This window comes from Nyctereutes procyonoides, unplaced genomic scaffold (genome assembly GCF_905146905.1).
Source record: "Nyctereutes procyonoides isolate TBG_1078 unplaced genomic scaffold, NYPRO_anot_genome, whole genome shotgun sequence".
NCBI classification, from domain to species: Eukaryota; Metazoa; Chordata; class Mammalia; order Carnivora; family Canidae; genus Nyctereutes; species Nyctereutes procyonoides.
In genome coordinates, this window is record NW_026575141.1 from 4,677,835 (window position 1) to 4,690,943 (window position 13,109).

The window sequence follows — 13,109 nt, forward strand, 5'->3', positions numbered from 1 at the left end:
TGATCGTGATCAGGGTAAGCTCAAACTCCTAGCCTCTAGAAACAACAATGAAACAATAAATCTCCCTTCACTGCAAACACTTTATAGAATAGAAAGATATTAACCATCTGTTTACAGTGAGCACTATCCTAGCAGTTTGTATCCTATTTTTTTCTTTTCCTTGCAACATGCTTTTCCCAAGTGCACAAGTACCCATTTTTATTGATTCTAGGTTGCTACAAAGTAGAAAATGCACCATTATCTGTGCCAGATATGTGCCAGCAAGAAAAAGAAAAATGCCTGATAATTTGCAGTATTGTATCCAATAACTACAAATTTTCTATCCAAATTTCAGAGATATTAAAATGTGAAAGAAGCACAAATTTGGTACTTCTCCCGGGAACGAATCAGCTCCCACTTTGCACAGTTACTGAAGGAGTATCAAACGAGGTCATGGAGTAGAGAAGGTGGTGTCATTCAGTTGTGCAGAGGTGGGCAAAGTCCTGGGTTTGACACTGAATACAAGCCAGCTGATTCAGTTTTGCTTTGAAGCTGCAGACACTAACTTGGCAGGCACACCTCGCTGTCACAAGCTGTAGGTGGGATTGGGTAAGGGGCTGTGGACTGGTTACGGTAGACATGTCCTGACCGTAGGCAAAGCAACATGTACCACACTCAATAGTGTCACTTTCATTTAAGAAGGTCAGCAGATAAGTAAAGCAACTGACATAATCATTTCCCTGGGGGAATGTAAGGATTCCAGGAAGCATTAAAAGAAACCCAACGGACAGAAAAGAGCTATGATCACCCTCCATGCTGAGACACACTTCTTGGTGATCTGATGCCCACAGCTAGTCATTGCACGGTATCTGTAACATGAATTTAGAACTAAAGGGGCCTTTGATCTAGAATTACTACGAAGGCTATTCTTTACATTTTACATGGTAGAGTTTAATTTTAAAGTCTTTCAAAAGTCTTTATTAGAAATAGTAAAATTAATGATCATTTAGTGTCTAGATCTTTAATCTTTAATAGTTTTCTAAAAAAATTATGTCAAATAAATGACAGTATCCAGCTGTCACTGATTCATGACAAAAATATTTCACACTCTGGCCTGAGACTTTATGGTAAGTTGAAAAGTCTATTCTTTGAGAAAAGCTGCAGCAGTGTGGTATTTTGGAGAAGGAAGCTGTAAATGAGGATTGTTTATATGTAAATACGGTCTGTGTTTACAGGTTACTTAAGCGACAGTTTCATTCCCTACAGTTTTTAATCACAATTTGTAGAATCTTATTTCTGTGACCATCAAAGATGATATCCTGCCACATGGAACCCCTGGCACATGCTTTCAGTGTGGAATTTTACAGACGGTGAAGGGAAGACAGCTACCTTGATGTGGAAGTGCACCTGTACCCAACCACAACTATTTTGTTACATCTGAAGCTCTACATACTTGAAGTCATTTTCTTGAATAACCTTTCTAAAATACATTTAGTTAGAAGAAAGGATGTAAACCTGCACAAGCCAGTGCAATCTAGGACCAGAGGTTTGAGGGGGATGATGAGCTCACAGGCTGGTGAGGTTAGTTATTTCATCCCCTGTCAGGGGCCACAGGCAAAGCAGTGGAGGATCTTTCCCCATAGGGGATCTAAAGGCAGTGGTGACTCCAGTGGTCAACCGGTCTTCGTTTCTAAATCTACTTTGACCACTGACTCTAGATGTCATGGGGAGGGAGCAAACTGTTAGGAAAAGATACCCTTTACTTACAAGGTGAAGAGGGATGAAAAAGTCTCTAAGCTACTGCTTCACAAGTTTTTGACAAAAGTAAATTTCTAAACCAGAGTTACAAATGAGTTTTCGTCAGCTTCTTAACTACAAATGTCCAACCTTTATCCCCATGAGAAAGCAGCAGCTGTGCTGTCCCTGCCTTCCATCTCCAAAGAGGATTTCTAATCTAGGTTGTCCATCCCATTTTATTAGACAAGTACCAGTCCCTACGTTAAAGCCATATTTTAATTTAACAATGTCTCTAATTTTAAGTCAATAGTACTTTCATTAAAAAAAAAAAAAACAACAGTAAATTTTTCTTTAAAAGTAAGATTCACTTTGGGGCACCTGGGTGGCTCAGTTGGTTAAACATCTGCTTTCGGCTTAGGTCATGATCCCAAGGTCCTGGGATTGAGCCCTGCAACTGGGCTTCCCTGCTCAGCGGAGAGTCTGCTTCTCCCTCTCCCTCTGCTGCTCCTCCCTGCTCATGCTCTCTCTCTCAAATAAATAAATAAAACTTAAAAAAAAAAATACAATTCACTTATTTTTTTTTCACTTATTTTTTTTTAATTCACTTATTTTTTTAAGCCAAGTGTCTTCACAGCATAAGAACGGCAACTCTGAGTTCCTTGCCTTTGCTTCCCCATAGCACCGAGTTGTAACCCTATACACCGTAGACACACAAGTAAAAATTGTCTCGGTGTCTACAACATAGTGTAAATTTCTACTAGGGCAAACATAGACTCAGTCTATAAATACTTACCATGCATCTGTATTTGCAAGGGCTGTACTGACTTAAAAAAAAAAAAAAAAGATTTAAAGTCAGTACAGCCCAGTGTGGGCCTTGAACTCTCACGACCCTGAGATGAAGAGATGCATGCTCTACTGACTGAGTGAGCCAGGCACCTTAGGGTCATACTGACTTAAACGGACTTGTTTAAGCAGCAATATAAATGATGATTTCACTTCCTTTGCCCTCTGGTTGTTCAGCTGAATATTTTTGTATGTTGAGGTTTTTTGAGCTGTAATGTGCTGTGCTTCATTTGTTCATTTTGATTCTCTCCTTGTCTCCTTCCTCAGAGTGCTGATTTATTATGTATTTTGAAAAGAATTAAAATTAACTAGTTTTCACATTTTTTATTTTTTTAATTAATTAATTTATTTATTCATGATAGTCACAGAGAGAGAGAGAGAGAGAAAGAGGCAGAGACACAGGCAGAGGGAGAAGCAGGCTCCATGCACCAGGAGCCCGATGCGGGATTTGATCCCGGGTCTCCAGGATCGCGCCCTGGGCCAAAGGCAGGCGCCAAACCGCTGCGCCACCCAGGGATCCCAGTTTTCACATTTTTTAAATGATAATTTCTCCATACCCTCTTTGGTTTATTTATAATGCCAGGGTGGGCTGAAGGCTGTTTGAGCTCAGGGCCCTTGTTCTGACTTGCTCAACAAAACTCTTTTAACAGCGTGGTTGAAAAACAGGTCTGTCCTGCATCTGTCCTGACCCCCCTTTCCCCTCCAGCAGATGAAGGAGCCCCTCTACCTGCTTATTCCCCACCTGCCACATCATGCAGCTCGCCTCTCCTCACTCTGTGCCCACATCTGCTGTTTACAGCATAGAAGAGGGGCAGGTGATTTTTAAAGAACCATGCTTGTTCCATCTGCACCTGAAACAGGCTAGAAGGAAGCAGCTCTATGAAATCGCTTTGTTACCATGGGAACAAACCCAGATTTCTCAGGGTAGTTTTCACTAAGATGACTTCTAGCAACAAATTCTGCAGAAAGGCTGGGAGTATTGTCTTATTCCATAAAGAAGCAAACACCAGGGGTTTGCGTCTGAAGTCCAAACCTCCTGGCATTAGGCAGTGAGTGACCTCTCTTGGAATCAGAAAACCCCTAGTAACCTGCCATAGTCTGGTCTTGGCTGCCAGGCTTGATTTTTCACCCCTAGTAGAGGCTGCAACACACCATCCCCCAACACTCATGGGGTGGGGATGGGGGACTCTCTGATTGCAAACAGATTTCAACATCTCTACTCCTCCTCCATGCCACAGTGAACCACATTCTCCCTCCTTTGGAGTAAACACTATAGCCACCTCAGCTGCATCTGAGTTTGTTAACAAGCCCTCAGGGGAAACCATTACTCTCCTTGCCTTTAGAAATAAGCCTTGGTCCTTACACTAACGGGAGCCAGAATGTGCCTCATATTTTCCACTATGTATAGGGTTCCCAGGACACTCACACTTCATTGGAATATCCAAGGTGCTGGCTCAATGAATCCAAGTTTTGCTGGTCTTTAACTGTGGCCTGTTAGGCTCCATGCTACAGTAAGGGGTTACCAAACCAGAGGGAGGTTCTCACTCTGGCTGTGACTTTTAGGAAGTTTATCTATGCATCCTCTCTGAAAGGAAGGAGTAGAGTTGGGCCAACTTAATTTCTCCAAAGTAAGAGGGAAGGTGATCCCCTTCCTCTGAATTTCTACAATGTTCATGGTCTGTGCTACACAATTCAACAGTGAATTACCCTTAGTAATGGTGTTCACTGAGTGTTTTACTTAAATCAATTTCCCCAAAGATAACAGTATGACTTCTTTGAGGGCAGACATTGTATCTTAGAGCACTCCTTACTTAAAACCTTACCTAGTAGAGTGCTGGCATGTCAGAAGACTTCAGTGACTATCTGAGGCTAACAGCTGTTATACATCATGGAGACAGCAGCCTTACCATATGCCAGGCACTGATCTAAGGATCTCACATGCAGTGGCTTTCTCAGTTCTCATGACACCTCTGCATGGTAGTTACTGTTATTACCCCTGTTTTACAGAAGAAGAAAACCTGGGCACTAAGTCCAAGTAAATATCCCAAGGTCAAACAGCTAGTTAGGTGACAGAGCTGCAATGTAAACCCAGATAGTCTAGCTTTAAGACCCACACTCTTTTAACTATTAGGTAAAATGCCTAGGTCCACTGAAAATAAAATTATGTCAGCAATAAAGAAAAAAAAGAATAGTATGGGGATAATCTCTTCCATTAACCAACAGAAGGAACCAAGCAGGAACAATATAATTTAGTTTTGGAAACTATCTTTCACTGGGGTATCCTATTCTGCAGCACCCTTCCTAAACATGCCTGAAGAAAAATATTTCCTAATAGTCTGTTTTTCCTGAATAGTCTAAAACTTATTTCAAAATCATTGATAAGCAAAGGAAACAAGTTTCCTGAAAAGTCAGTAAAATCAGCTCTCAACCAGCCAAAACATGGATTAAAAGCCCCTAACAAAAAGTGGTTTCTTTTGGATGAGTGAAAGTATGACTAAACACAATTTATTTTGTGGGGTAGACGGAATATCAATCCTGAAGCTTCTTGCTTTATCATATCCTTTGGTCCCTTTAAAAACACGTACTACTCAAACCTTGCTGCTTTTGGTCTGATAAAGGGCACAAGATAGGATGAAGCCAAATCGATGTGTCCCTTGATCAGCAGGCTTGAGCTGGAAGTCAGAAGGCTGGACTTGGGTGGGGTGGGGTAGTAATGGGGTGAATGAGGACGATTATGAGCCAAATTACAATATGGCTATGTAGTTAGCCATGGGCTAAGAGCGTTAAGCTCCAACTGCCAACTGTGACAGACAGAGGTACAACATTTTTCTTGACAACCCGTAGGTAGGGACAGATTCACCATCCTCATTGATTCTCCCAGCCCTGCTTCCACCTGTTGAGAGCCATGGTGACTGTAGCTCCCTGTTGCATCTCCTGAGAAGCTGCCACTGCGGCCTCTGCCAATGATGCCACCGCCTGGGTGGCCTCGGATGCTTGCGTTGTCTGGATGGTCATCTCACCTCCCTGTAACGTGGCCCAATTTTGTTCCACCTGAGGCAGAAAGGACATGATAGTAAAGAATCAAAGTCACAAAAGGTTTATAATAAATTGCTATGTGCTCAGCCAAATACATACACATTTTTAAATTAACATGACCTATAATGTACAGAACAGGGTTTTTAGTATGCTATCTTTTGTATATAAAAAAGGAGGTATTAGAAAATATATTTGAATTTGCTTATATTTGCATAAAGAAATTCTGGAAGGGCACAAAAGAAACCACTGAAAATCTTTTCCTCAGTGTGTGTAGGGGGACAGGAATTGTGGGAGTAGGTTGGAGAGGAGACAGAAAGCAAGATTTTCCAATGTGTACTTTTAAATAATTTTTGAAATATATGAGCCCTATCAATGTATTACCTATTCTTTTGAATTCTTTTGAACAGGTAACACATTAATATGGGTCAGATTAAAAATTTTGGAACCATAAAAAACTCAAAAGTTATGACTTTTGAATAGATCATAAATATAATTCTAAAAAAATTCAAATGATACCAAAGAGTATGTAATGCCAGTACTCCCGACCTTTTGCCCAGAAGTGACTACTGTTACCTATTTCTTGTGTGTTTTTGCAGGGATATTCTCTCTATATGCAAGCATATTTACACACATATTCCCTCCTACTTCTCCCTTTCTACTTCCTCTTAAAAAAATAAAAATGGCAGCTTATTCTACGTTATCTTTTTGTGACTTGCTTGTTTCATCAACAACACATCTGAGGTGATTCTATTTTGCAATGTATAAAATAGCTTCATTCATTCATTCATGACTCATAATGATGGCTGCACAGCATTGTAGCATATAAACACACCGCGATTTATTTAACCAGCCATCTTTTAATGGGCGTTTAAGAAGTTTCTAGTCTTTTGCTATTACAAACAGTACTGTGATGAGTATCTTTACATACTACATTGCATATTTCATGGGAGTCTCTTTATGAAGTAAATTCTCAGAGGTGGGATTGTATATTAAAGTTATTTTATAAAAAAAAAGTTATTTTATATTTTAGTTTTTGATGGAAACTGCCAAATTCAGTAAACATTTTTTTTTTTAATGTAGCAAAAACTGCTTTCCTTCTAGTGGGGAAGAATTATGAAGAAACAAAATAAAACATACAAAAAATTCTATTTGGTGAGAGAACAGACTTGAATTTAGTTTTGTTAGATCAAGCACAGGGGTTTTCTTGGCATTGGCATTATTAACATTTGAGGCCAGCCAAGTCTTTGCTGTGGGGGGCTGTCCTGGGCATTGTAGGATGTTTAGCAGCATCCTGACTTTTACCCATGCTAACGGCCCCCACCCCAGTCAGGACAATCAAAAACATCTCCAGACATTACCAAAAGTCCTGGGGTGGGGGTGGGGTGTGTGTGCCCAGAGAACCACTGCTTTCAGAATAATGCTTTGCATTTAGAGATTTCTCAGTCCCGTATACCTTTATCTAGCTATTTCAGTCCATTGTGCTCAATAAGTACAGTTGATTAATCACTCCCCCTCAAAAACAAAAAGCAGAGGCAATGAAAACAATTTCTATTTGAAATTAGGGTAGGTGATAAATCAATCTGCTCAGGTACAGTATTTCTACAGTCTCAGGATGTTAGGTGTGCTCACTGGAGCTCTTCCTGCTCCTGATTCACACTGCTTGGGCCAGGTGAGTGGAGAGCTTGTGACTGCATGTTAACTGTGTCCCAAAGAAAGTGTCACAAGCTAGGAGAGGGAGATATTTAAAATGCCTCCTGCTTTGGATCTATTATGATACTTAGACTATAAGAGTGCTTCTCAGAATGCATGTCAAAAGCCTCCCAGAAAATGGGACATTCTTTCAAACTACCCTACTATTTGCCCTGAGTTCTCATAGGCAGTGGATTGTTGGCTTGTGCCAACAAGCCTTAAGGGCTCATCACTAAGAGGCAGAGATACCCCGTTTCCTTCCCTTAGAACTGCAAACTTCACTCAGGAACTCATAAAACTCTTGCTTCCCAAGAGTTAATCTCTCTGATTTCATTACTCCAGTGAGTGGCACTGCAAACAATGTCACTTTAAATGACAAGTTACTGCCAATTTGTAGATGGTCTATGATTCCACTCAAAACACCAGCTGAAGCTGGCTGGCCCCCGTCACCTTTTGCCATTAAACAGTCTTCCTCTTTCCAGTTCTGCCCCTCTAGATTTTTGCCCATCCCACTGCAGAGCCTGGCCTAGTGAGGCTCTCCCAATACTCAGATTCCAATGCCAGCAATTTCATGTATACACATTTAGTTACAATTGTATTTGTAGCAAAAATGGTATAAGAAAGTTGCCATATATAGTATATTTTAAGGGAGTTAAATTATATGGCATGAAAGATTAATGGATGGTGGCAAAGGGTAGAGAGGAAGTAGGAAGAAGAAGCAGACGAAGAGATTTCTATTCAGAATAATGGCAGGTGATAAATAAATCACTTGGGTGTTAACATTTCTTTGGAATTTCCTATTCTTCAGTCTCAGTGCTTTAGTTGTATTTGCTTGAGCTCTTGTTGCTCTCCCTTTCCATCTGTTGGGAGCCACTGTGTGGTTATCTATGCCGGATGTCACCATGTCCCAGAGAAAGGGCCCCAAGCCCTAGGAGGGAAAGATATTCAGAGGATGTACAGTTAGCATCGATGCTTTTCTGAGAGACCCACTCCAATGAGGCCCTTCAAACTGTGGTTACTCTTATCCCTCTAGCTACAGTTGAACTACCTGAGGCCCTTCCACACTTTGACAGTGCGATATACTGCATGTACTGTTCCCTTTGATAGGAACACAACTTGCACCTTTGCTTCTAGTTGAGCTCAGGTGAACCTGAAGGAGCCTGTACAACTCCCTCCACTCCCCTATGGTACAAGGCTTAGGACTTCTCCTCTGTGTTCCACAGTACCCTGGGCTTGCTTCTACTCAGTCCTTACCTCATTGCCATTGTGCTTTGATGAGTTTTTCTCTACCACCTACCTGTGTGCTCCTTAAGAGTAAGAGCAGTCTTTATTTTCCTGTATCTATAGAATCTATAGTAAATGGCACAGGTCTCAGAAAGTGTTTACTGAATGGCAGGATGGAGAACATATTCCTTTATTCATTCATATTTTCCTTCAGCCTTCCTATATTTCAGATAAACTGATATTCATTAAAAAACCATCTGAAATAGATCATACTACTGTTATATGTGGTGATGGTTCAGCTTAAAATTCATGTCTTCAATGTCTTTGTACTTTGGTTTCTTCTTCCTCTTCTTCTAACAGAACCATATATACCATCATGATCAGATACCATTCTATTCCAAAACTTGACTTTTCTGACACTTAAATGCAATTAATATCACCACTACTAATTGGTGGGCTTATTACATAACAGAATAAATTCTCAAATCCATTTGCATTGGTAAATACGCCATCAAAACTGAAATTGTATAAATATTTTGAAATCAATGTAGTTTATGTCAAATTATTTTGAAATTCTTCCCTTGTTCACTTTTTTTAAGTAGGTTCCACACCCAATGTGGGGCCTGAATTCATGACCCTGAGGTCAAGAGTCACATGCTCTTTCAACTGAGCCAGCCAGGTGCCCCAAAAGATTCTTTTTTTTTTTTTAAGATTTGTTCATTTATTTAAGAAATCTCTTTACCCAACATGGGACTCAAACTCACAATCCTGAGAGCAACAGTTGCACGCTCTTCCCACTGAGCCAGCCAGGCACCCCTATTTCCTTGTTCATTTCTAAATGTCTATGCAATTTATTATGTCCTTACTTAGTTTTAAGCTGCCTAAGGTTTCTTTTTTGTTTCTTTGTAAATACAGTCAACCCTTGAACAACACAGGTTTGAACTGTGTGGGTCCATTTATAAGAGGATTTTTTTTTCAATCGATATAGTACTATATACATGTTTTCCTTATGCTAGTTGACTGTTGTTATTAGTAAGGCTTCTGGTCAATACTTGGCTATTAGTAGTTAAGTTTTTAGGGAGTCAAAAAGTTATATGTGAATTTGACTGCATGGGGGTCTGTGCCCCTAACTCTCACATTGTTTAAGGGTTGTTAATCAATACTACAAGACAGGATGTTTCTACTGAGTCATCTGATGCAATGTTTCATTGACTTGATGTGGTCTTATCTGCCCTAAGCAGTGAGATATTTTGAGTAATTCCAGTTCTTACAGCTCAAAACTGAGATGCTAACCATGTCAACATCTAGGAGAAATGAGAAGGCAAATAAATCACACTATGAAATCGAAAACATTTTGTTACTTTCTGAGATAACCTGTGCTGCTTCTCTTTATACCATTTTTGTTTCAATGGAAGTATGCAAAGAATTACATTTTTTCCCCCATCTGACTGAATTGGGGTATTTAACAGCTGGCTCTTTCTGTCATTCACCCACTCCTACAATAGATGCCTTAAACATGACAAGCCATAGATAAGTCAGAGATTTAAAAAAAAACTTCATACTTTTCTGTGAACTTTTAAATATGTTAATTACCACCATACACATGAAGTTATTTAGTAAAATGGGCTTCAAAAAATTAGTCTCTAGGGAAGTGTTTAAGAAACACAGAGTTGCTTTCTTTAAGTAGTACCAGTAAATATTCAGTAGGTAGATATGGTTGATAACTGATTAAGTCAAAGAATAACAAATCTCGTGAATGTACCTACCACTGTCTTTTCTATCTCTTTCACACTTCAAGGAGTGTCCCCCAGTTCTAGTGTTTGAGGACTAATGAATTTTTCTGTCAGCTAATCCATACTCCTGCGTGACATTTATATACTTATAAAAGTAAATATCCTCTTGACTGTTACCTCTCTATACTGCAAAACCAAATGCTGCTCCTGCCTCCCAAACCTTCTCAGACTCCCTAGCTGGAAACATTCTCTCCTGAAGGCACAGACCACTTTGCAGCATCTCCTGCAGAATGGACCAGAGTTCATTTATGTACACTCCTCTCCCCCACCAGACAGGAGGAGCTTCTTGAGAGCAGATTTCCCGTGTAAATCCACTCCACACATCTAATGCATCATTGCAGCATGGCAGGGGCTCCCTTCCTGCTGCTGATTGGGGAGCCTGGCTGTGTTTCTCTTCATCTCACTAGCCATGAGACTTTTCTCAGCTCTCTCCCTTTCCTGAGTTGCACAAACAAAAATGACTTTCTGCTGTTCTGAGAAGAATGCTCCATGGTTGTGAACAAGGGTGAGATAATATGTTTAATTGTATTTCTAATGCTGCTCTTTGACATTTGTTAGCTATTTTTTTAAACTTCAGGGGTATACCACACTGGTACATTTGGGGGAAAAGTCCATGGAGCCTTACTGAAGCCTTTCCTGAACTTCACGGATGGCTCAGAGCTCAGAGCCTGGACAACATTTTTCTAAATGCATTCCTCAGCTTCAACACTTAGTCCATGATTTTGGGCAAGTCATCTAACCTCTACATGTTTCAGTTTTCTCATCTATAAAGTGAAGATGATAACAGAACCCATTCTTAACAGGGCTGAGTGCTTACCAAGTACTCAATTAAAGTTAGCTACCTTTAGGTTAACATTCCATAATTATCTTGATTTTGGTAGAGAACAATTTTCTCATTAAGTCTTTTCAAAGGCATATTTAAAATGTAAAACATCTACTGGTTTACAAATATTTTTGTCCCTCCAAAGAATTCTTTAGTCAGTTCCAGTCTTCATGATCTAATTGTTTTAATAAAACCTGATGATTAAATCTTTGAGGTTTACAGCATAAAAGTATTACGTGGATAATCTTTTTTTTTACTGTGTATTATATAAAATGCTATATTGTAAATGTAAAATTTTAAGTTTCTGACAGGTCTGAATCATAGAGATCTATGAATTTCAATTACGACAATGAATATACACAGCATAAGATACTTTGCAACTATCTTGGTCTGATGTTTTAATAAGCTTAAATAAAATAATGCTACAGATGTGTTGCTACTTGGTCTTTTTATCTTGTGGACCCTAACTACTCCCTCACCTATACATTTAAGTATTTAAGTAGATGCAGACCAAATCCTCTTTCTTACCTCTCCATCAGCCACTGCTGAATAATTCACTTGGGCAACAGTGACTGTGGTTGGCAATTCTGAAGCATCAGCCAATGTGGCTACTGTTGCCCCTGTGCCAACCTAAAGAAAAACACAGAAAGTGATAAGCATCAGTGGTGGATTCTTCTACCTCCTTTACTCATAGATTAAGATTCATTTAATCCCAAATTCAGCACAGATAATGACTATCATGCTTTGTAGTGTGAAATGAATCATATCTTAGATACTTACATGAGTTTCAGAATTTTATTTCAACCAAATAAATCAGTATCAGAAGCTATCATGTTTCACCACCAGTACCTAGTATCAGCCAACTGACTTTCTACTTTCACCTCAATCTGAATTTTAGAGGCTCCAACAAATTGTGTTTTACCTCAGAAGAGGTCATTCAGAAGGACTAGCTTCAGGTTCCTGACAGAATCAAATGGTACAAAAGGAGCCATTTTTCTAGTGCTTTGTCTTGGAAATGTCCAAAAAAAGCTACCAATAGCACTGTATTTAACAAATTGCAAACAATTTAAAATAGTATTCAAAAATAAATTTCAGGGCAGCCCGTGTGGCTCAGTGGTTTAGTGCCACCTTCACCCCGGGGCGTGATCCTGGGGACCAGAGATCGAGTCCCATGTCGAGCTCCCTGCATGGAGCCTGCTTCTCCCTCTGCCTGTGTCTCTGCCTCTCTCTCTCTCTAATGAATAAATAAAATCTTTATAAAAAAATCAATTTCAGATAGAAAGACCTTGGAGAGCTATGAAAAGTTAAGTAAGAGTTTGAATGACAAAAACTCTTCAGTCTGGAGTGAAGTGCCCACTGATCCACCTTGCAACTACAATCTGATAACCACAGGTTTACTCACCTGGATAAGTGAGACAGTGCCATCAGGGTTACTAAAGGTCTGGACTACAGTCTGTGATGGTACAAGATGGGCTATACTGTGTGTGGTTGTGGCCTGTGTTTGTGTTTGCTGATCTTCGAAAGCATACAAAAGGTCCTCCCGCCCGTGCTGTTTATAACAATTTTTAACTATGGTCCGTAGTGCCTGGGTCCATGAAACCTGTCACCAAAAGACCAAAAAAGCACATTAAAAAGTCACAAAGAACGTTGGCCATTCAGCCTCACTATGGAATAAGCAGTTGCTTATTTATCAAACCAGACTAAAACTGTACAGAATAAGCTCCCTCAGGGTTATTTCCTGTAGACCGACTGTGGCACAGAGAAACTCAGCATCAAACACCAAAGATTTCCCACTCATCTCCTTCCTAACCAAACTCTGGTTCAGCTGTTGGGTTTTATATCCCATTCTAACCTGAGACTAACTCAAACTTCTCACAAAAGGAGGTTACTCTTTTGTCAAAAATTATATATTAAGATTCTAAATAAACTTCCAAGCTAACTAAAAAACAAATATGCAGAAAAAGCAAGGGATAACAACTAGTTGA

At 39.7% G+C, this 13,109-nt stretch overlaps 1 protein-coding gene across 10 annotated transcripts in view; it reads right to left on the minus strand.

The window, feature by feature from the left end:
* NRF1 (nuclear respiratory factor 1) overlaps positions 1-13,109 on the minus strand; it is a 135,290-nt gene that overhangs the window by 32,536 nt on the left and 89,645 nt on the right. For 8 of the 10 annotated variants that reach the window (XM_055307260.1, XM_055307258.1, XM_055307262.1 and 5 more), the window contains 4 exons: positions 12,527-12,724; positions 11,653-11,754; positions 8,054-8,212; positions 5,453-5,610 (listed from right to left, as the gene is read on the minus strand). In XM_055307260.1, the coding sequence (XP_055163235.1) occupies positions 5,453-5,610; positions 8,054-8,212; positions 11,653-11,754; positions 12,527-12,724 (617 nt within the window). The remainder of the gene's footprint in view (positions 1-5,452; positions 5,611-8,053; positions 8,213-11,652; positions 11,755-12,526; positions 12,725-13,109) is intronic. The other 2 variants (XM_055307265.1, XM_055307267.1) reach the window with 2 other exon arrangements.